The sequence below is a fragment of the Diachasmimorpha longicaudata genome, chromosome 2, assembly GCF_034640455.1.
Source record: "Diachasmimorpha longicaudata isolate KC_UGA_2023 chromosome 2, iyDiaLong2, whole genome shotgun sequence".
In the NCBI taxonomy this organism is placed as follows: domain Eukaryota; kingdom Metazoa; phylum Arthropoda; class Insecta; order Hymenoptera; family Braconidae; genus Diachasmimorpha; species Diachasmimorpha longicaudata.
Window position 1 is genome coordinate 1,009,757 of NC_087226.1, and position 20,827 is coordinate 1,030,583.

The 20,827-nt window shown below is 41.0% G+C and overlaps 4 protein-coding genes across 6 annotated transcripts; 1 reads left to right on the top strand and 3 right to left on the bottom strand.

The window, feature by feature from the left end:
* Positions 1-501: 501 nt before the first annotated feature.
* On the bottom strand, positions 502-1,824 carry LOC135172623 (uncharacterized protein F54H12.2-like). The gene has a single exon (XM_064138777.1). It carries the CDS (start codon positions 1,822-1,824, stop codon positions 502-504), a length of 1,323 nt encoding a protein of 440 aa, XP_063994847.1.
* A 175-nt stretch (positions 1,825-1,999) lies between these two features.
* Positions 2,000-6,611, bottom strand: LOC135172624 (uncharacterized). Its single transcript, XM_064138778.1, has 11 exons — positions 6,535-6,611; positions 6,213-6,484; positions 5,922-6,143; positions 5,098-5,874; positions 3,891-5,051; positions 3,588-3,800; positions 3,447-3,479; positions 2,612-3,354; positions 2,515-2,547; positions 2,154-2,212; positions 2,000-2,066 (listed from the first exon to the last, which is right to left on the bottom strand). The coding sequence occupies exons 1-11, from the start codon at positions 6,609-6,611 to the stop codon at positions 2,000-2,002; spliced, it is 3,657 nt and encodes a 1,218-aa protein (XP_063994848.1).
* Positions 6,612-6,668: 57 nt separating this feature from the next.
* On the bottom strand, positions 6,669-11,904 carry LOC135172646 (uncharacterized). The gene is made up of 8 exons (XM_064138834.1): positions 11,839-11,904; positions 10,491-11,618; positions 9,222-10,421; positions 8,465-9,118; positions 8,224-8,415; positions 7,129-8,175; positions 6,861-6,974; positions 6,669-6,719 (listed from the first exon to the last, which is right to left on the bottom strand). Exons 1-8 carry the CDS (start codon positions 11,902-11,904, stop codon positions 6,669-6,671), a joined length of 4,452 nt encoding a protein of 1,483 aa, XP_063994904.1.
* Positions 11,905-13,005: 1,101 nt separating this feature from the next.
* LOC135172302 (uncharacterized) lies at positions 13,006-20,819 on the top strand. Of its 3 annotated transcripts, XM_064138477.1 has the most exons (4): positions 17,584-17,881; positions 17,934-18,058; positions 18,320-19,331; positions 19,479-20,819. In XM_064138477.1, exon 4 carries the CDS (start codon positions 19,488-19,490, stop codon positions 20,817-20,819), a length of 1,332 nt encoding a protein of 443 aa, XP_063994547.1. In that variant the 5' UTR covers positions 17,584-17,881; positions 17,934-18,058; positions 18,320-19,331; positions 19,479-19,487. The 3 variants fall into 3 exon arrangements, with proteins under 3 accessions (XP_063994548.1, XP_063994547.1, XP_063994549.1); XM_064138478.1 differs by lacking the exons at positions 17,584-17,881; positions 17,934-18,058 and adding an exon at positions 13,006-13,109; XM_064138479.1 differs by lacking the exon at positions 17,934-18,058.
* Positions 20,820-20,827: the final 8 nt, after the last annotated feature.

Here is a 20,827-nt window from a genome sequence, read left to right on the forward strand (position 1 = left end):
CTTAAATTGCTATGATTGCAATTGTGTTTATGAATAATTTTGTTGAACATTTCCATCACAATGCGATCGTTACGTTTTGTGTCCGAAGTAAATAGTTTATGAAAGGACTGTAAAGACCGATCCTTGAACCACCAGTGAAGCACAACAATGCAGTACTGCTCACAAACATCAGACGATATATCGTGGAGTCTTTTCTGGCTCCATTCATAAACATTGCAATTTCGCTTAAGGCGCTGAGAGATTCATGTATCGAAGGGTGGCATTCCGAAGCTGTCGAAATCGATCTTCGCCTATTTGAAGCGAGGTAAACGGCAACCCAGTGACTTCCTGCCTGATTCTGGTTGTCGGTGTTGATGATGATACCACAGGGTCGGGGCCATGTCCAGGGGACACGGTCGGCAGGGTAGACACCTCCAATGCATGCATCTGTATGCGGTAATACCTCCAGGAGCTCAAGTGTATTCATAGAACGACGTGCGTCCATTAAGTAGTCTTCCATTTTCACCCACTGTAGTCGACAATAACCTGCCTTGTGGAATCAATTTCTAGCAAATTGTCATATTCGCCGTACAACACGCAATTTATATTCTTCTCTGTTGCTGCATGGAAGCGAACTTCAATGCGAATACTTCCACTTTTCACCAGATTCCAATGTCCAGCGGAACTTGCAGATAAATCAGGAGGCAGATCGAATGCGAACAGGCAAAATCCCTCGGAATAGGCCGGACGAGAGATGTTATTTCCATGGTCGCCGAAATGTGTTCCAGTACCAGCAAATAGGGTGTTGAATGCCTCCACATCTAGACAGACGGCAGAGGTGAAACTCGGTTGCAGAGGTTTTGTAGGTACTTGACGTCCATCGACATTCAGGCATAAAAAGTTTATCCCAAAATTTTGAAAGTTGAAGGGATACTTCTTCCTCGATTCGTTGAAACTGGCATTTTCAACAAATCCCAGTATGATTCTTTTAGGCAGTTGCCCCAAAATCGCATTGTCTATTGTCTCTCCCATAATTCCATGATGAAGAACAATAGATTTGACCTCGACCCGGGTCAAAGGATATTTCACAGTTGTCTTTGCAAGCGTTTTAGCGTGCGCTATGAAAATTCCAGGGCTGAATTTCACACGACGAACAATCAAGGAGGCTTCTACTATATGCAGCTTATAGTTCAGGACACTATCGTCCATAACGCAAAAGTCATCCTTTGCACGGATAAGACGAACGCGTAGCTCTACGCCACTCATCGAAAACTTATCTTGATTGAACACGTCACAATGTAAATGTCCCAGTAGATCAAATGTTTTTCCACCTTTAGTAAAGGCCTGACGTGCGGCTAGCCCATTGTTGTTTCTCGCATCACCAGCCGCTAGAGTAGCAAAATCCATTGCACCATAGCTATCCGTAGCCCGAAGTGACATTCCAAGATGGGAGGACTTGGCATCTGTTCCATAGTTCAGCAATGTTTCAATGTATGCTCTATAGGCGTACAGATTATTTGGAGGCGTAACAACTTTTTGGTTGAAATATACATCCACTTGGTTAAACATTGAATGTAAAAAAATATTCACAGGACCAACAGAGTCCTCTAGAGCAGCCGAGCCATCGGGTCGCAGGATTCTGGTATTCATGGTATGTGCCAAATCAATATATTCTTCTCCAGGGCCTGGTACGATGAATTCAATTGGGGCATTGCCCGACAGCGTAGATACAGGATTGTAATGAACAAATTGAGAATTTTCAATACTTGTTGGGGTAGATGGTATGATAAATAGGTCCAGCTCCGACTTCACACACTCAGAAGAGTGCGAATGTAGAAACGACATGATGATTAGTTGAAAATAGCGTTCAAATCACGAGTCTTCCGCTTTGATTTATGTCTCGTTACTTTTTTCACTTTCTTGCTTTTTTTGTTTTGCGATGGCTCTCTTCTTTTTATTCTTCCGAGTTTTGGATGTCTTGCCAGATCCACGGCCAGTGAGCTTATGAGAATCGAGGCGTTTACACTTCCTCTTCTATCCTGAGCCACACATCATGGACGTATAAGGGGTTTTCGAAAGTTAAATAACTAAATAATCCAAATCACATAATATTATTTGTAAGTGTATGATTTTATTGGACCATTTTAATCTAAAACGTAGCCGACGAGAATCACTTGATATCTCGTACACGACTGCCAATACAAGTCAATGCAGAGGGAAATATCGATCGTCCCTTACAATAATAATAACACTACTCGAGGGAGACGAAATTTTCCAAAACTCTTACAATTCAGCCTTTCTTGGCATATGTTCTGACCTCAAACATGATACATATAGATATAATGAGACATAATCAGTTGTCACAATATTGAGCAATAATAAAATACGTGAAATTACATATAGTCATAGAAGTAACGATAAATAAAATAGTAGTTAGAATCATTGTCAGAATAGACAATAAGTAGACAATGTCTTTTTAATGAGCCGCACTATTATTATTGAGCCAAGGGCGAATATTAGCAGCTTCCCATGTACCTTCATATGCACTTTGAGTGATCTGTGCATTTTCTACATCTTTTAGAACATACCGATCATTTTTTTAAATACGAACAATTTCATAAGAACCTTTTACTTGTGGAATTAATTTCTTTGGAGCACCTGAACTACTCTCAAAATTCTTTATCATGACATAATCACTAATTTGATATTTTCGAGCTTCCTTATGATGTTTGTCGTGATATTTTTTATTATACTCCTGGCTCTTTTCAATTTTGCTCGATGCATTATCACGAATTTCAGCTAGATCGCGATTCTCGACGTCATACTTATCGTCAAAATAATCTTTAATTTCGTCAATAATTTTACCTTTCTGGCAGAGACCAAATAATAATCTACTAGGTGTTTCGCCAGTTGTTTTGTTAACAGTAGTATTGATCGCGAATTCAACTTCAGCAAAAACTTTATACCAATATTTCCCTTTAGTATTATCGAAATTTGTCGCAATAATTGCTTCCAGGACCCTATTAACCCTTTCCACTTGACCATTAGCCTTAGGTGATCCTGTTGCAATTAAAATATGACGAATGTTATTTTCTTCAACGAAGTCCTTAAATTCAGCGGACGTGAAACTGGACCCGCGATCAGATACTACTGCCAATGGGCGACTGTAATTTCTAAAATAATCTTTTAAACAATCGATAGTTTCTTTAGAACCGGTTGATTTAACTGCATATAACTTGACAAATTTAGTGACCGCGTCTACGATGACTAAAATATATTGCTTGATCAATCTTTTTCTTTCCATAGGGCCCACGTGATCGACGTGAATAGTCTGGAAGGGTAATTTACTCTTTGGTATTGAATGTAAATAGCCCTCTGGTTTTCCAGTATTAGGAGAGAATGAAATGCATTTCAAACAGTTCGCAATGTAATCTTTAGCTTTTTTTTCATGTGTAGAAACCAATAACTTCTCTGAATCGCCTCGCATGTTTTCTCAATACCTAGATGACCCAATTCATCATGATACTTCCTAAAAATGCTAATTTCCATTGTTGCAGGTATGAAAAATAATAAATTCATTCATCATTTTTTTTTTCTGTAAAGTAAACCATTTCTTATTTCATAGATTGGATCTTCTGATGTTTCCAATCGTTCCTTAATATTACGAATTATAGCATCCTTATTTTGACCGATAGCAAGATTAAGTTCAATTGGATTATCTTCTGACACGAGAATGTTTGTGATACGACTAAGTGCATCTACATGTTGCATTTCAACTCCCGTGCGATGTTCCGTTTGATAGTCATAATCCATAAGCTCAACTGCCCATCACTCAATTCGTGGCCAAATTGCTTTCTTATCAAGAGTCATTTTGAGAGATGCGCAATCAGTTACAATTTTGAAACGAATACCCTGTAAATAAATACGAAAACGTCGAAGGGCATAAATAATTGCCAGCGTTTCAAGTTCAAAACTGTGGTAACGGCTCTCAGCAGAATTTGTGGCTTTGGAGAAATAGAATACTGGGTGAAATTTGTCATCGCTTTTCTTTCGCATCAAAGTAGCACAATAACCATATATACTTGCATCTGTATGGAGCTCCGTTTCGTCACAAGGATTATAAATACTAAGTACAGGTGCTTCAACGAGTTTTCTCTTCAATTCCTCGAAAGATTTCAATTCTTCCTCCGCAAATTTAAATACTGTTTCCTTGCGTACAAGATTATATAATGGTCTTGCTCGCAATGAGAAACCCTCAATGAATTTCCGAAAATATGAAGTCATTCCCAAAAATCGTTGAACAGCCTGCACATTTTGTGGTATAGAAAAATCAAGAACTGCAGAGACATCCAACGAGTTTGGTTTAACCCCCTGCTCTGATATTATATACCCCAAAAACTCAATTTCTGTAAACATAATTTTGCATTTATCGAGACGGAGCTGCAACAAATTTTCTTGCTCTTCGATATTCTTAGTTGCAACTAATAAACCATCCATGTAATCAACAATATCGCCAGATCGGATAAGGTCAATTAGAACTTCGTTAACAAAGCGTTGAAAGCGGGGTGGCCCCACCTTTAAACCAAATGGCATTTTTAAATATTCAAATACTCCGAAAAGAGGAGTAAATGCGGTATATTTAATCGACTCATCCGACATGCGAATCTGAAAAAAACCATTTCTCAAGTCAAACGAACTAAAATATTTTTTATCTCTTAAACCATCAATTTGGTCCTCTATCAAAGGAAGAGGATAATTATCTTTTGCAATGATTTTGTTACGATGCCGAAAATCAATACATAAACGTAATTCACCGTTTTTCTTTTTTATCAAAATAATAGGCGAAACATACTCAGAATTGCTTGGTCTGATAATTTTTCTTTTTTGAAGATCATCTAATATCTTGTGCAGCTGATTCTTTTCACTAAAACCTAAACGTCTTGGATTGTAATGAAATGGTTTAGGGTCTTTTAAATGCAGTGTTAGTTCCATATCATCTTTTGGGCTACTTGGCTTAGTTGTATCCAGATACTCACTATCGAATACGTGTTGGATTTCACTCTTAACATTCTCTGGTAAATCAGAATTAATATTTAAAGAATCAGAAACCAACAGAACCATGTATATTAATATTCATGATATCTGTAAGGACCTGTTTCAACGGATTAGTCAAAATCAAACCAAATTTACGAATAATATCTCTACCCAACACAATAGGCATTTTCATAGTTGCATCTGGGACAACCCATACCAACTGATTGTCTTTCCTAACACCATCAACAATAACATTCAATTTAATAACACCTTTTCTTATAAGTCCTGAACCATTAATACCCGTCAAAACATCGTCCTGTTTACTTGGACATTCAATAATATCGGCCGGTACAAATTTCCTTTTAATAAAACTTATCGGACTACCCATATCCATCAACGTTAGCAATTGTAATTTGTCACTAGAATTTTCTCGACTAAGTTCATAAAGAACACTTCTAATAAAAGTCTGATCCTCTTGTGCGACACCAGCTACGACGTTGATTTGTTCCTCATGACCATACATCTCTCCTTCTTCACATTCAGCCTCAGCAACCACAGCTACCTGTGTCTTGGTTGTTTTGGTTGGACATTTGTTTTCTTGATGACTCATCGAACCGCAGGAGAAATACGAACCTCTTTCTCGTTTCTCTTTATCACAATTTGACGAGTCATCAGATTTGAAAGTAATTTTCTCAAAAACTCTCAACATTTCTTCTTTGTCACAAAAGTCTTTCATTCTTGCTAAATCTTGAAGATGATCACAAGGAATGCCATCGATTAAATAATCTACTAATTCATCCTCGATAATTTGAACATCTCTCGCCAAAATGATTTTCGTATGAAAATAATCCGCAAAAATTTCTGTAGATTTCCATTCGCGAGCCTCGATTTTTTTCTAAGAATGATACGGGCTGGGTGGTGATCGTACATTTTCTTTAATCCGGCAAATATTTCATCCAAGGACAAAGCCATTGAACTTTCAGTTCGAAACGATTCTTTTGCTCTTCCTTTTAATTTATTACCAATCAATATTTTAGCCCGATCGTCTTCAAGGTGATACGACGTACACAATAGACGTCTTTGTTTTTCCCAACCATGGAACATGCCCGCAGAACCATCAAAATTACCAACTAGTTCTCACATGGCATTAATACTTTTTCTTTTGCGATGGTTATAGTTATTTTCATTATTCACATCACGATGACGAGATTGTTGACGAAGCAAATCATTTTCGCGGTGCGCAAGTTCCAACTCTTGTCTCAAAATGCGATTTTCTCGCTGCATGAATTCAAGCTCCATCTGCTGATATCGCTGATCCAATTCGTCCACGTCATCGGCAATGTTTTCATCCGGACGCACTCCTGGACCTTGTGGTGGTGGTGGATCAGGATTTCGTGGTTTGCCTTCACCGGCCCGATTACCGCGACCATCTTCGGAATGTTGATCATCCTTATAATCTTCAACGAGAGCACTGTCAATCCAAGCTCACGTTGGATCATTTTCGTCTAATCTAGTTATTACTTCGGCTTTATTGCCTTGGGTAGATAATCCACGTCGCCGTCATTCGGCCTTAAGCTTGTGACGGTTAGCCTTTCCATTGTCTACTCAAATCTGACACCACCGTAACAGAAAATATTATAACGTTTTCAATTGTTCTAAATGTACTTATAAACACTGTCTATTTTGCTAAATAAAATATAAGGGTTCTGAAATAATTCAGACAAGTGAGATCATAGGGTTAAATTATATATACATTTAAAAATAATAAAATAAAGACATAATAGGTTTATCTATTAAAGGTTTAACATTTTTAACGCGGTTATAATTATCGGACGACTTCTCGTCACCTCGGTCAGTACCCAACTAACTGTTCTCTCAGATACAGCCTCTGGCCCAAAATCTACAACGTCACAGATGACATGTGACCAGTCCTGAAAACAATACTTCCATTCATCTACACACTGCACACCCATACATCCTTGCAACCTCAAATTTCTCTTTTCTTGTCATTTCACACTACAATGCGACCATTCCTGACCTTGCTCCGTCCTCGGAGCACCACTTAAAAGGTAATACATAAAAGAAATACATAGTAAGAAAATACAGAACTAATACTAAAGTGAAATACACAACTGGTGCATTCCTCTGAACGAAACTTAAATTAATACAGTCATCTCTCTCCAAAACTTTTGATGCCTCACTGCCATCATCGTCAACAGACATATCCTTCCAGGGCCGCTTATTTTTCGCTTCCGAAACTCCCTGATAAGGTTTCTGGGAATTCTGAATACCTTCTGGGTCAACTATCATATAGCGGTCATTTCTTAATTTCTTATGGATAACGTATGGACCTTTGAATTGAGGGACTAATTTTTTTGAGACATCCGATGTATTCTTAAAATTCGGCAGCATAATTAAGTCACCTTTCTCATATTCGTTTGCGGTTCTGCTCTTCCTATCAACATACATCTTATTATACTCTTGGGATTTTGTTATTTGGCCGGCAGCTTTATCCCGCACTACTTCTAGATCACATTGATCATCTTCAGTTCCCATGCTTTTTAAGTATTCTTTCAGATCATCGAATACATTCCCTGTCTGATTAATTCCAAACAATAACTTACTGGGGGTCTGGCCAGTTGACTTATTTATAGTGTTATTTATAGCAAACTCTACGTCACTAATTACTTTATACCAATACTTTCCATTTTCGTTGTCACTTAATTTTGCTAACATTGGGACAATTACACGGTTAACTCTTTCTACTTGTCCATTAGCCTGGGGTGACCCGGTAGTTATTTTAATATGCTTAATATGTTGCGCTTGGAAAAATTCTTCAAATTCACCTGAAGTGAAGCATGTTCCACGATCTGACACTAAAACATTGGGTCTACTATAGTTTTGAAAATACTCTCTCAAACAAACAATGGCTTCTTTACTCGAGGTTGATTTAGTGGCGTACAATTTCACAAATTTGGTAAAACCGTCAACAACACCTAACACGTTTTGTTTAATTAGTCGATTTCTATCAATGGGACCCACATGGTCCACGTGAATCGTTGCGAAGGGAACATTCCCCTTAGGAACGATATGCAAGTAACCTTCGCATTTTCCTGAGCTTGGCGAGAACGATATACATTTTAAACAATTTTTAATGTGAGCCTAAACCTTTTCATTCATTTTTGGAAACCAATAATTTTCCAAAATTACACCGCATGTTTTTTCTTTGGCCATGTTCCCCATTTCATCGTGGTACTTAAAAATAACATTGGCTTCCATCTGCTGGGGCACATAGAACAATAGCTTTTCATTCTTCTTTCTGTAGACCAATCCATTTCGCAGCTCATAAAATTTGTGTTCACGACACTCTAGCCCGTCCCTAATCTCAACAATAGAAGGGTCCTGATTTTGACACACTAACAAATTTCATTCTAAAGGATTGTTCAATAACCATAATAACTGCACTTTTGCGACTCAATGCATCAACGTGTCGCATTCTGATCCCCGGTCTATGCTCGATCGAATAATCATTAGTCATTAATTCTAAAGCCCATCTTGCAATATGTGGGTTTAATTCTTTTTTACTAAGGGTCATCCTTAATGAGTCACAGTCCGTCACTATTTTAAACTTCAATCCCTGTAAATAAATCCGGAATTTACGTAACGCGTAAATAATGGCTAACGTCTCTAACTCGAAACTGTGATAGCTACTTTCCGTGTCTGTGGTTAATTTTGACAGGAAAAAGACTGGGTGGAAATTTCCATCAGCCTTCTTTTGCATCAGGGCCGCGCCAAACCCTTTCGAACTTGCGTCACAGTGGAGTTCAGTCTCATCTTTTGGACTGTAAAGTGCAAGAATGGGGAAACATATCAATCTAGATTTTAACGTCTTAAAAGCCTCTAATTCTTCCATTTCAAACTTAAATTCGATATTCTTTTTGACTAAATTATACAAAGGCCTAGCAATTGTCGAAAATGACAATAAATTTTCTGAAGAGAGAACAAAGCCCCAAAAAACTCTGAACCTCTCGCACTGTTCGAGGAATCGGAAAATTCTCAACGGCCTCAATGCCGCTCTTTGTTGGCTGAATGCCTTTAACTGAAACTAAATACCCCAAATATTCAATTTCCGTGTATATAAAAGAACTTTTGTCCATTCTTAACGTGAGTTTATTGTCCACCATAAGTCTAAACACACGCCTCAATACCTCGAATTGTTCACTTAATGGTTCCGTAGCAATCAAAATATCATCCATAGAAATCACTACATTACCCGCCTTAATCTCTTCTTGAAAAATTGTGTTTATGTAACGCTGAAATGTGGCTGGCGCTGTTTTTATACCGAAGGGCATACGTAAACATTCAAACTGACCCAACGGCGTCACAAATGACGTGAGCTTAACCGAATCCTCTGCGACTCCAACGTGATAATACCCGTCTTTCAAATCCAACAGAGAGAAATAGCTTTTGTTCACCAATGCATCAAGTTGGTCTTCAATCAATGGTAATGGGTAATTATCGCGTACCAACATCTCATTTAGAGGTCTATAATCCGGGCACATCCTAATCTCTCCATTCTTTTTTCGGACTAATACGATTGGACATGCAAATTCCGAATCACTTGGCCTGATATACCCCTTTTCTATTAATCCCTCTAATATTCCCTTCAATTTTATTTTATCATCATATGCTAAACGCCGAGGAGTCGAGTGAAACGGTTTATTCTCTTTTAGCCTTAATTTTAATTCATGCTTAATTTTAGGTTCAAGTGGCCTTTCTGGAGTTACATACTCTTGCATAAACAAACTTTTTAATCCTAATGCTTCCTTCATATCGAGATTTTCATTTATTTTTAGTTCGTCACGCACATTCTGCGAATAATCTACATTAATATTTAATAGTTCAGACATTTCTTTATTTTCTATCGAGGGTATCAAAGTTAACTTAAAATTTTTAACCAAAATATCCCTTCCCAATAAGGCTGAGACCCTAATAGTCCCCTCTTTCACGACGAACAATACCACGTCCTCTTTTACCTGATCAAACAGGGTAAGTCTTACAATGACTTTCCCCAAAATCTCAATGGGTGACTTATTAACCCCTGTGTACCTCAAATTCTGGGAATCAACCGGAAGGATTGATTCTTCATCCACAAACCGCTGTTTAATAATACTAATGGGACTCCCCGTGTCTAATTGTCTATCTAAATTTAGTATTTTCCGCCCATTACTTCCTAAAATTTCAAAAATAACGATCTCACGGAATTCCTCCTTATCAGCTGGCTCGTCGTAGATGTTCGTCACCTGCGATGGCTTCACTTGTGCTTCTTCCTTGACTTTCCTATTTTTCCAGTTGTCTGGACACTCCACTGCCAGATGTCCTATCTTGAAGCATATGTAGCACGCTCCCTTTTACCGCACAGGTTTGTCACACTTATGAGCGTAATGCCCCTTTTTATTGCAGTTGTAACACTTCACTTCTGATTCCTTATGTCCACTGACTTTGACCCCATTTTTTTCACTTTTCACTTCGGTTTTATGCAACTTAAAGTCTTGCTTCTCTGTCCTCACCAAACCCGAACTACCACTGAGGCTACCTATTCCTCTAGGCCCGCCCCGTGGGTCGGTTTGTAATGTGATTCCCTTAAACGCCGTTAATAAGTCTTCCTTCGAAGCCAACCTCAACATACGGGCTTGATTCCGCAATCCCCGCTCTGGGATTCCTTCCATGACGTATTGCATGATTTCTTCTTCATCCTCCACTGGAACTCGGTTCGCCAAAATTGTCTTATCATGGAGATAATCGTCAAAAGTCTCATTGTGTTGCCACTTTCTATTTTCAAAGTCTCGTTTTCTCTTCAAACGAGTTAGTCGATGATCAAAAAATTTCTTCATTGTACTTAATAATTCCGCCAGAGACAAATCCCGATGCTCTGCCTTTGAATGGAACCATGCCTTAGCTCTTCCTGTCAATTTAGTCGTCACAAGTAATTGTGCCATCTGCTCTTCCAAATGGAACACTCTCACTATGTATAACACTTCTTTTTCCCATTCTAGGAAATCAGTGCCCTCACTAAATTCTGGTAGTGAGTAACTTACTGTCTTTAAAGTCGTTTTCAAGTGATTGTTGTGAGGAACATTCTGTTGTGGGAACCCTAATTGTGCCTCACGCCTCATCAACTCTTTCTCTCGTTCTAGCAAGTTCACTCTGTCAATCAAGAGCTGTCTTTCTCTTCTCATAAATTCGAGTTCTCGTTGCAAACACTCATCATCATTGGAGGTTCCTTGTCTCCCTTCTTGTACGACAATTCTGGACGTATCCCTCGTCATCCTGTCTCGTTGCCACGTCTCGGCATCTAGGAGGTCTGCGTCCAGTCCCACCTGTTCTGCATCTTGCCTTCCTATTTCCTCATTTGTTGCTTGTTCAGCTCTTGATACTTCCTGTATCCACTTTTCTTCTGGATCTGCATCTAGAAGTCGAGCAAACAGTTCTGCTTTTGTCCCTGATAACGTCAGATTTTTCCTCCTCAAAACCCCCTTGAGTTCAGCCACTGTAAAATCACTTGCGTTTTTCGTCATATTGGTTTCTTCTATTAGTTTCTTAATCTATTGAACAACAATTTGAGCATTGTCGGACGTATTCCTCAGCTCCTTCTTATTGATCAACGAATGTTCCTTAATTTATCTTCTGTTCATTTCCTCACACACTATTTCTTCACAATACTTTCACTTTATTCGCTATAGAATATTGTTTCCTTCACCATTCTTATGTCCCTTGAACTCACTATGGATTATTAGAACTGATTAATGGATTACTATCACTGACCATTGGATTACCATACCACTTCTGAATTTGTAAGGGTACTGAAATAATTCTGACAAGTGAGGTCATAGGGTTAAATTATATATATATTTAAAAATAATAAAATAAAGACATAATAAGTTTTGTGACGAAATTTCAAGCCATCCCGTCACCTCCGACTCCGAATAACAACAGGGTATTTATTAGACTAAGAGAGAGAGAGAAACTAATAGAGACCACCGAGTTACCTTCAAAATCCGGGAAAAATCGTAATCCAAACCACTTTAGTATTTCGCGATTCGAATAAATAAAAGCTACCTTTTTGCTATAGAAATGGATTAGAGTTACCTGCTACCTAAATCCGACGGAATAAACCTCGCGGAAAACCGGAATTAGATCTAACGGTTGCTATCTAATGAATACTATGTTTTAGGGACTTTGGGCAGCAAGAAAGACCGCTCCACGGCAACTAAAATGCTCAAAAATAATAGAATAAAGTGAAAATCACGGATTGGTTTACCGTTTGAGAAAATAAGTATAAAGTTTTGAATTAGAGGCAATATTATTGAGCCGATACCTGGAGGTATCTTCGCGAGAAATCCTGTTGAGGGCCAGGATAACACCGTGGAATACCCATGGCCGAGATAATGTGCCGCCCGGTGTTACCTGCAACCCTTCTTTGGGTTAATCAGTCATGTGAGTACAGAGGTCGAGTTGAAATACTTGCGCTCCCTTGCGCGAGAGTGTTAGGGCTTTCAGTTGGAAGGCCGTGGAGACAATCACCCAATTGTTGAAGCGGATCGCCATTTGGGTACAAATTTTCGGTTTAGTCTAGTTACGGTTTGCGTTGCGAAAGCTCTAATTCCTCTCCGGAGAGTACCTTTGACAGAAAACTCCCCGATTCGAGTCGCGAGCAGAGCCCAAAACCCCTCGAAAATCCCAGGTAATTAGCTAACCACGATAAAATATGGATTAGAAACAATAAGTTAAGAAAAATAATACTAAAGGAAGAAACATGTAATATTTAAGAGTTTTGAATATGTCGCGCCCTTGTCCCGCGAAAGATAGTACGCGTTGCCACCACCGCGCCAGCGCCGCATGGGCGAATCCGCAAAATTCCCCACCGCGACGCAACAGGTATGAGCGGGGACACGAGGTTCCGCCATTAGAGTCTTTGTTACACCGTGACACGTTGAACATCGTCTCCAGAGAAACTCCCGGCGAGAATCATCCGGGAGAATCCAACACAATCCCAATCAATAGAGAAATCGGCCCAACGCGACTCTCCAGAGATGGTAAGTACCAGTGTATATATGACAGTGGTGTTACCGCGGGAAATGAGTGCTGAATTCTCGAGTTAACCTGCGTGGCTCAAAATTGCGTCGCTACCTCACTTCAAGGACGCCAACGACAGGACCAGCGATTTGGAGGATCGAGAACCTTCCAAACGCCTGGAAACGCTACCTTATTTATTAAGAATCAAAATGTTATCTTAAGTTTTAGAGAAGAATAAAAAGATTTGGTCCAAGGAGGACGAATAAGGCGTCTCGCCAAGGCGATTGACGCAGCTACCTTTTTTTCCGCTACCTTTTCGTATTATCTACGCTACCTAGGCTACCTAATAATTGTTAAAGTGTGGAATTCCGGTTGGGCATGGGGACGTTATCTTTTGCTACGTTAATTAAAAATTATGGTTGGAATTCCCACAAAGAGATCAAATAAAGATTTAAAATCAGAAAAGAAGGAATTGACGGATTCAAATATCTTTGTTTTCTCAAAAGTAAGCTACCTATAATCAGAAATCGTAGCTATCGAATTTAGGCAGGAAAGCGGGCGATGGTGGTGAATGATACGAATGGCGGTGCAAACTATGTATTCGACGAATTATCGGCGACTCGGATTAATTGCGTACGTTGAACGTGACCGACTCATTATTTGAAGTATCAAAGATGAGTCTCGAACCCGCGAAGTGGTATTGTTATACGTTCATTCACATAGTTTATTGTAATTCATCTAATTAATCAATAACTATCTTAATTCGATAATAATTCCCGTCATGGATCAGTCCCGTTCCGAGGGAATTAATTATTAATATCGCGAACTTCCTATTATTGAAATGCCTTCATAACCGCACTCGCTCTGAAAAATCCGGTAAGCTACCTATCTCGCTCTCTCTCGGTTTCACGCTACCTGTACCTCTCCTCTCTCTCTCAGATTCGTGCCTAATCCCTGACTCGTCACCCACGTAACCCGACAAAAGGGGGATGTTTTGAATAACCTCCAGAGTGGAATAAATTTACAAGCGATCCTCTTAATTATTTAATCCTAAATAGTCCGGATTTCCTAGACTGAATTGTTGTCATTTAATATATTAAATTATGAGGATTAAGAATAAATTATTTTTGATTAATCAAATTCGAATCAACCATTTATTGTCCATTATTAGCCTACGCCTGTCCATCATCTAGAATTAAGGATGAGACCCTCGTTTTCGATTCCGATCATGGGTTTTCATTGTTCTTGTTTTTCTCGTCCACGAATCCACCCCTCTCTCCACGACCCACACACTGAGCAACTGCGCAATCCCGTACCCTCGTAATCCACAATTCCGAGTAAGGTTTTCGAATTCCGTTTTGTCGTTAGAGGATCTCGGGGAATAATTAGCAATCATTTTTTATTAAAGCCTGGTTTATCTGCGGTTCGTCGATTCCGCGTAGTCAAAAATCGGCTGGCGCCCTAAAATTATGTAAGAGAGGATTATTGAGCTGTTAATCTTCCCCGAGGTCCCGTTTATGTATTGAGTTTTTGGCGTTGCGGATTTGTCGGATTGCGAGAACGAAGGTAATGGTTTGGCCAGGTTTATGGATAGTCGAGATATTTGGATATTAGAGCATTGAGTTTTCGCTGAGGCCATAGGAAAACCGTTACAGTTTATCTATTAAAGGTTTAAGATTTTTAACGCGGTTATAATTATCGGACGACTTCTCGTCACCTCGGTCAGTACCCAACTAACTGTTCTCTCAGATACAGCCTCTGGCCCAAAATCTACAACGTCACAGATGACATGTGACCAGTCTTGAAAACAATACTTCCATTCATCTACACACCGCACACCCATACACCCTTGCAACCTCAAATTTCTCTTTTCTTGTCATTTCACATTACAAAAATCACACGTAAATGAATAATCGTTCACCGACTCTGTTGAGGCGATAGTCTCATACGGCCTAAGGGTGGCAGCACCTCCTGGGCGCCATCCCCTTTACCGGCCGCGTTGGCCTCCAGGTGCCTAACTGTGCGCCCGAGGCGCTGTCCTTATCACCGTTTCCGGTGACTCTACGGGAACGTTCGAATTGAATCTGGAACGTTCGATATTTCCAGAGGATTTTCTCTCGGACGTTCCGAGAGACACTCAATACTGTGCTCTCGTGGTGACCGTTAGTGCTCGACAATTCTCTATCACCAGATTTTCCTCTACCGCGTTCAATATTCAAGTGTTTGTTCGCGGCTTATGTGCAAGGCACAACTGTATAGTTGTATATTTTAATAATTGTGAATCGAAAGTGACGTGAAATAAATAATTTTCCTAGTGACTAAAGAGTGCGTCTCGAATGATCGTTATTCACCCCCGTTAACCCGCATCCCACTCTCCACCGGTTTTTTGACGCTCTCGGCGGAACAGACTCGAAAACATAACATAAGAACATAAAATTCTAACATAACTGACCCCCGAATTTCGACAGACACTACGTACAAAACTGTGCCTGTTAATAATTCGAACTGATTGTTTCTTAATTTGCACTAATGAAGGTTGATATCGCACTCATGGATATCTCATATCCCACTGCTGATTTTATACCGGGTTTTCAAAAGCTAAATAACTCAATAATCCAAATCACATAATATTATTTGTAAGAGTATGATTCTATTGGAACGTGTTAGTCTAAAACGTAGCCGACGAGAATCACTTGATATCTCGTACACGACTGCCAATACACGTCAAAGCAGAGGGAAATATCGATCGTCCCTTACAATAATTATAACACTACTCGAGGGAGACGAAATTTTCCAAAACTCTTACACACCCAATTTTGTCATGGGCCCTCCTTTTCAATTTCAATTTCAATCCAGACTCGGCTAATGGGTCTTCCAGCGCCACCCTTAAAGGCTTGCCCTTTGTCACTATATCTCCAACAACGTTAATACCCGTATTGACAGCTTCTTTACCGACAGCTCGGGCTGCGCTTCCCAGATAGGGCAGAATGCGTCGAAAAAGACCTCCAAGGAAAGCACCAATTCCATGACCTCGTTGATAAGGCCTTCCAACGAATACCCTTTCAAAATCAGTATACCAATCCACTGTTCCTTCACCAGCTTCGTTTGCGTAATATGCAATGTAGGGACTCATTTTTTAGTCAATCAATCCTCTTGAAATGAAGTGTCACGTTCAACGGACCGTACTCGAATGGGATTGTTTCACCTCGATTGCATCTTATACCTATTTCAATTGTGCGAAGTGAATACCTCATCAGCGTAAAATAATGAGTGGAAAACGTAGTACAGTGTATGAACCCATAGCTATACGTAGAAGCGCTGAATGGTACCACTCGTAACAGAGATGACTGCACGTCACCTGTTACGGAGGGTACACAAAGATCGCTTTAGATGAACAAATTCGCAGGCAAACCTCTGGCAAAACTTGCTAGTAAAGATCATTGACAATAGGGCCTGGCGTTTGTGAAGCTGTGTACACGTCTCTCAAATCCCAACATATCGGCTACTTTGTCGGAAAAGTCTAATGCATGAACTGCGCTAGTGCGGTTTCTGGAGTTGAAGTGTTTTACAATTGTCAAAAAACCTTGTTGAGGGAAATATTCAAATCGGATATGAGTACCCAAAGGCGGAAAGTTATTCAAGAACCCCACTAAATCTGTTATATCTTTGAAAACTGCACTCGGTAGAGAAAGTGTTTCTGCTACGTTAGACTTGCTCTTATTGGGGTTTGAATCAGTAACGAAATGGATTGAAACTTCTTCTCGACCACGTATACGTATCAAATCGCAAAGCAATTGTATATTGCTATTGTTGCTTGTTGTATTGTATTGTGTATTTCACTCAGACCCACTACCCGCTCTCCTTCCAGTTCAACTTGTTTTGGAAGCAAGGTTGTGAATTTCGATGCTGTATCATCAGGATGATAGCTCATGCTGCTGTTGCTGGAGAGCACCATATAAAATTCGTTTTTCTTCATTTTTTCTCAATTGCATGCAGTTCTGCAGCAGGTATCCAAGAATAAAATTTATCAGGATATCCTTCCCAATGAACAAGAATCTGCTTATTTTTTCCTTTTCCCTTAGAGCGTATGACACGTTCAACTATGAACTCGTCCTTGTCCGTTGGTTTATTGACAAGCACCAATTCTGGTTCGTAGCAAAATCCCTCAATTGGTTGGTCAGCAAAATCCATCAACTCGTATATCGGCAATGATTGCTTGAAAACGGCTTTCGTTATTTTGAATATTTGTTTACTCCAATTAGTTTCATATCCTTTCTCAAAGATGCCTTTCGATTGACTGATGCGTACATAGTAGCCAACTTTATATTTAAAGGATTGGTTACGTGGTTTCTCCGTCTTGAATCGACTTTGTATATTACGCCATTCGTATGGTGCATTATGCATACTCACTGCCGCAGGCGCCACCTTTATTGAAGAACGTCGCGCGTTGTTGTAAGACTCGACAATTTGTTTCAAAACATCTGTATACTTATATGTTCGACTATGTGTAAAGTAACGCCACATACGTTCCTTCAATGTCTGATTGAAGCGCTCCACAACTGCACCTTTTATGTCAGGATTACATGTAAAACGAAATTTTATTTTCTTATCAGAAAAAAATTTTTGGACACTGTTGGCAATAAATTCTTTTCCCTTGTCCGTTTGTATAGAAACAGGAACGCGCTCTTCATTTTATCCATTATACGCTTGCAAGCTTCACGAACCTGTGATGCTGATTTGTCTTTCAATGGCTCTACCCAGGCAAACTTACTCAAGACATCAACAACTACAAGTAAATATGAAATCCCATCATTATAAGTTTTTAATGATCTCAATTCAACTAGGTCAGCCTCCCACATATCATCAATGTTGGTTACTGTAGAATGAAGACGCGGACATTTACGCTTAATGGGTCTATGAAGTGTGAAAGTATTCTGAGCATTAAGCCAATTTTTTATTTCACTTTCAGGTATTTCTTTTGTGTTCTGACAAAATATTTCGAGCCCCTGTGTATGGCTCAGACACTGGAAGGTTAAAATATGTTCTCGAGAGTTTTTCATTGTTCAAAACGGAAGCCATGATGTAACTTTGTCGGTTTTCGGGGTGTAGGAAAGACTTAGCCGTGGTTTTTTCCAGTTTTTACCGGGGCCATGTACAGGAGCAATGCGTGGTGTAAAGCCTTTCCTTCTTCTCCCTTCATCTACAGAACTCTCGTACTCTGAAATTTCAGGTTCTTTCCGATTCCTAATGTCCGGCAATGCTGGTGGAGGCTGATGAAACTTGGGATTACCCAGAAACTCCAGAGGAATGTTCGGACATTGGAGATAAACGGCAAAATGTTCCCATCTGTTGGAATTCCTGGAAGCCGACAGGATCCCATTACTAATACTAACGCCTGCTCACCGTCAGGCAAAAACATAACAACCCAGTTGTTGCTAGGGGCCTACTTCGCATTTTTTGGGTGATGGGGCGCCACTTTCTGGACCGCTCTCAGCCATCCGGCATAAGGGGGATGCCCCACCACCGACCACGAGGCCCCCCGAAATCGACCGATTGAGCGATCGGGCAGCCTCGCTCGTTCACTTTCGTCCGGGATTCATTAGAAGCAACACGTGTCTAACCGTTTCTCAGATATTCAATAAAAACTATTCTTGGCCGCTCAAACATTTATAATCAAGTTATAAAGCACCGCTCATTATTTAAACTATTAAGTTCTGTAATTATCAAGATTGATTAATTGTGTTAGTGATTAAATAAGTGACGTGCCGTGTAACTTTATCCTTTTTTTGTGGACCGCTCAAACCCACCCACACCGATCCCCTCCGATCCAGAACATTCTTCCAACATTTTCTGGTCCTTCGAGCCGGATCGGAGGAACATTTTGTGATAATTTGTGATAATTGTGTGAGTGTGTACGTGGGGAAAATCGGCTCAGGGCGGGAAGCGTAGCGGCATTGGCAGTGCCGCCCCACCATCAACGAGGGCCCGCCCCTGCCGTCCGACAGTGTCGCCCCAACCACGCCGAGCGCCACCGGCACTTGATAGTGCCGTCTCACCACAACCAGGGCCCGCTCCTACCATTCGACAGTACCGACCCTCCATCATCGAGGGCCCGCTCCTGCCGTTCGCTCATAGGGATCCGCTCATCTGGAATTCTGGAATACTTTTCCGGATCATCGTCATCAAAACCACGTTCTGGTAATTTTTTGGGAATCATTCCCATTGACACCGCTCAATCACAGGTATTTTCAACCCTTTTCTTTTTGACCCGTCCGGCATTAATCAAACCGAGGTGTTATTATTATTTTTCTACCAGTTCATTTCCTTTTCACTGGTTTTTTCTTGGGTTTGTTTTTTTTTGGATTTCGGAAACGCTCCATACTCATCAGCTGTCAGCTATGGCCTCCTTTGAGGTTACCATGGGGCTGAATGCATCGAGAGGTGCATTCATCGAAAGGGTGCATAAGGAACTGCTCGATGATGAGGTGGACCAGCTCACCATAACATCCTTGCATGCCAAGCTGGATATCCTCGAAACTTATTGGGAGAAGTTCGAGGCTACTCATGAGAAGCTCGTCGGCGGGAGCGCGAAGGTGGACAACGTCTTGGAGTTGACATACTTCAAGGACAGCCTCTTCGATCGGACCATCGTACACTATCACGAGGCCAAGGGGATTCTGGCTCAGCTCATAGACAGGAAGGGGGTATCCACCGGCTCACGCCGCTCTGCCGCAGGGGGAACCGCTCAACCGTCAACGGCTAAAAGGTGCCTGCCAGAAATTGCTCTCCCCAAATATTCTGGGGTATTCTCGGAATGGCGGTCCTTCCGAGATTTGTTCAGCTCACTGGTCGGCTCAAACCCAGACATTCCGAATGTGGAGAAGATGCATTACTTGAGGACGAGCCTCAAGGATGAGCCAGCTGGCATCATCTCCAACATCGCCATCTCTGATGATTCATTTGCCTCTGCTTGGGAACTGCTCCTTACACGCTATGAAAATAAGCGCCTCCTCGTCTCGGCGCAGCTCGAGCGCCTACTCAACCCACCAGGCATGACCGCTCACAGTGCTCGAGAGTTAAACACTCTGTTGACCACTGTCGCCGAAGCATTGAACGCTTTGGAGGCATTAGGGTCACCGACTGCTCATTGGGACCAGGTCCTCGTCTACGTGGTATCCAAACGGCTCAGCTCGAAGCTCCGAGAAGCGTGGGAGGTGAAAGTCGGGTCGTCCACCGACTTCCCCAGTTTTTCAGCCTTCAAGGACTTCCTCACCGGGAGGGCTCGTGCCATGGAGAGCATGGAGATTAACACGCCCGCTCGCTCCACAGATCAGGCTACGAGGCCCACCACCGTCAGCTCAAGAAGGCCTCCCTTGTCGGTCAAGGTGCATCACGCAGCTGCTCCACAGCCACAGCAAGCCAGGCCAACTCCCAGGAACACTTCATCAGGGAAAGTGACCTACCCCTGCTCAATGTGTCAGGCAGACCACTATCTGTCAACCTGCACATCATTTCGTCAGCTCAACGGTCCAGCTCGTCGGGAGATAGTGGAACGGTACTATCTCTGCTACAACTGTCTCGGTCGTCACTCAGTCAAGGACTGCAGATCGCAGACGAGATGCCAGCTCTGTGGAGGTCTCCATCACACGATGCTACACTCCACCTCGACCACAGCTCCACCTAAGCCCAGTCACGGGCCATCTTCTAGGACCGCTCAAGGTACTGCTTAAAACCAAGC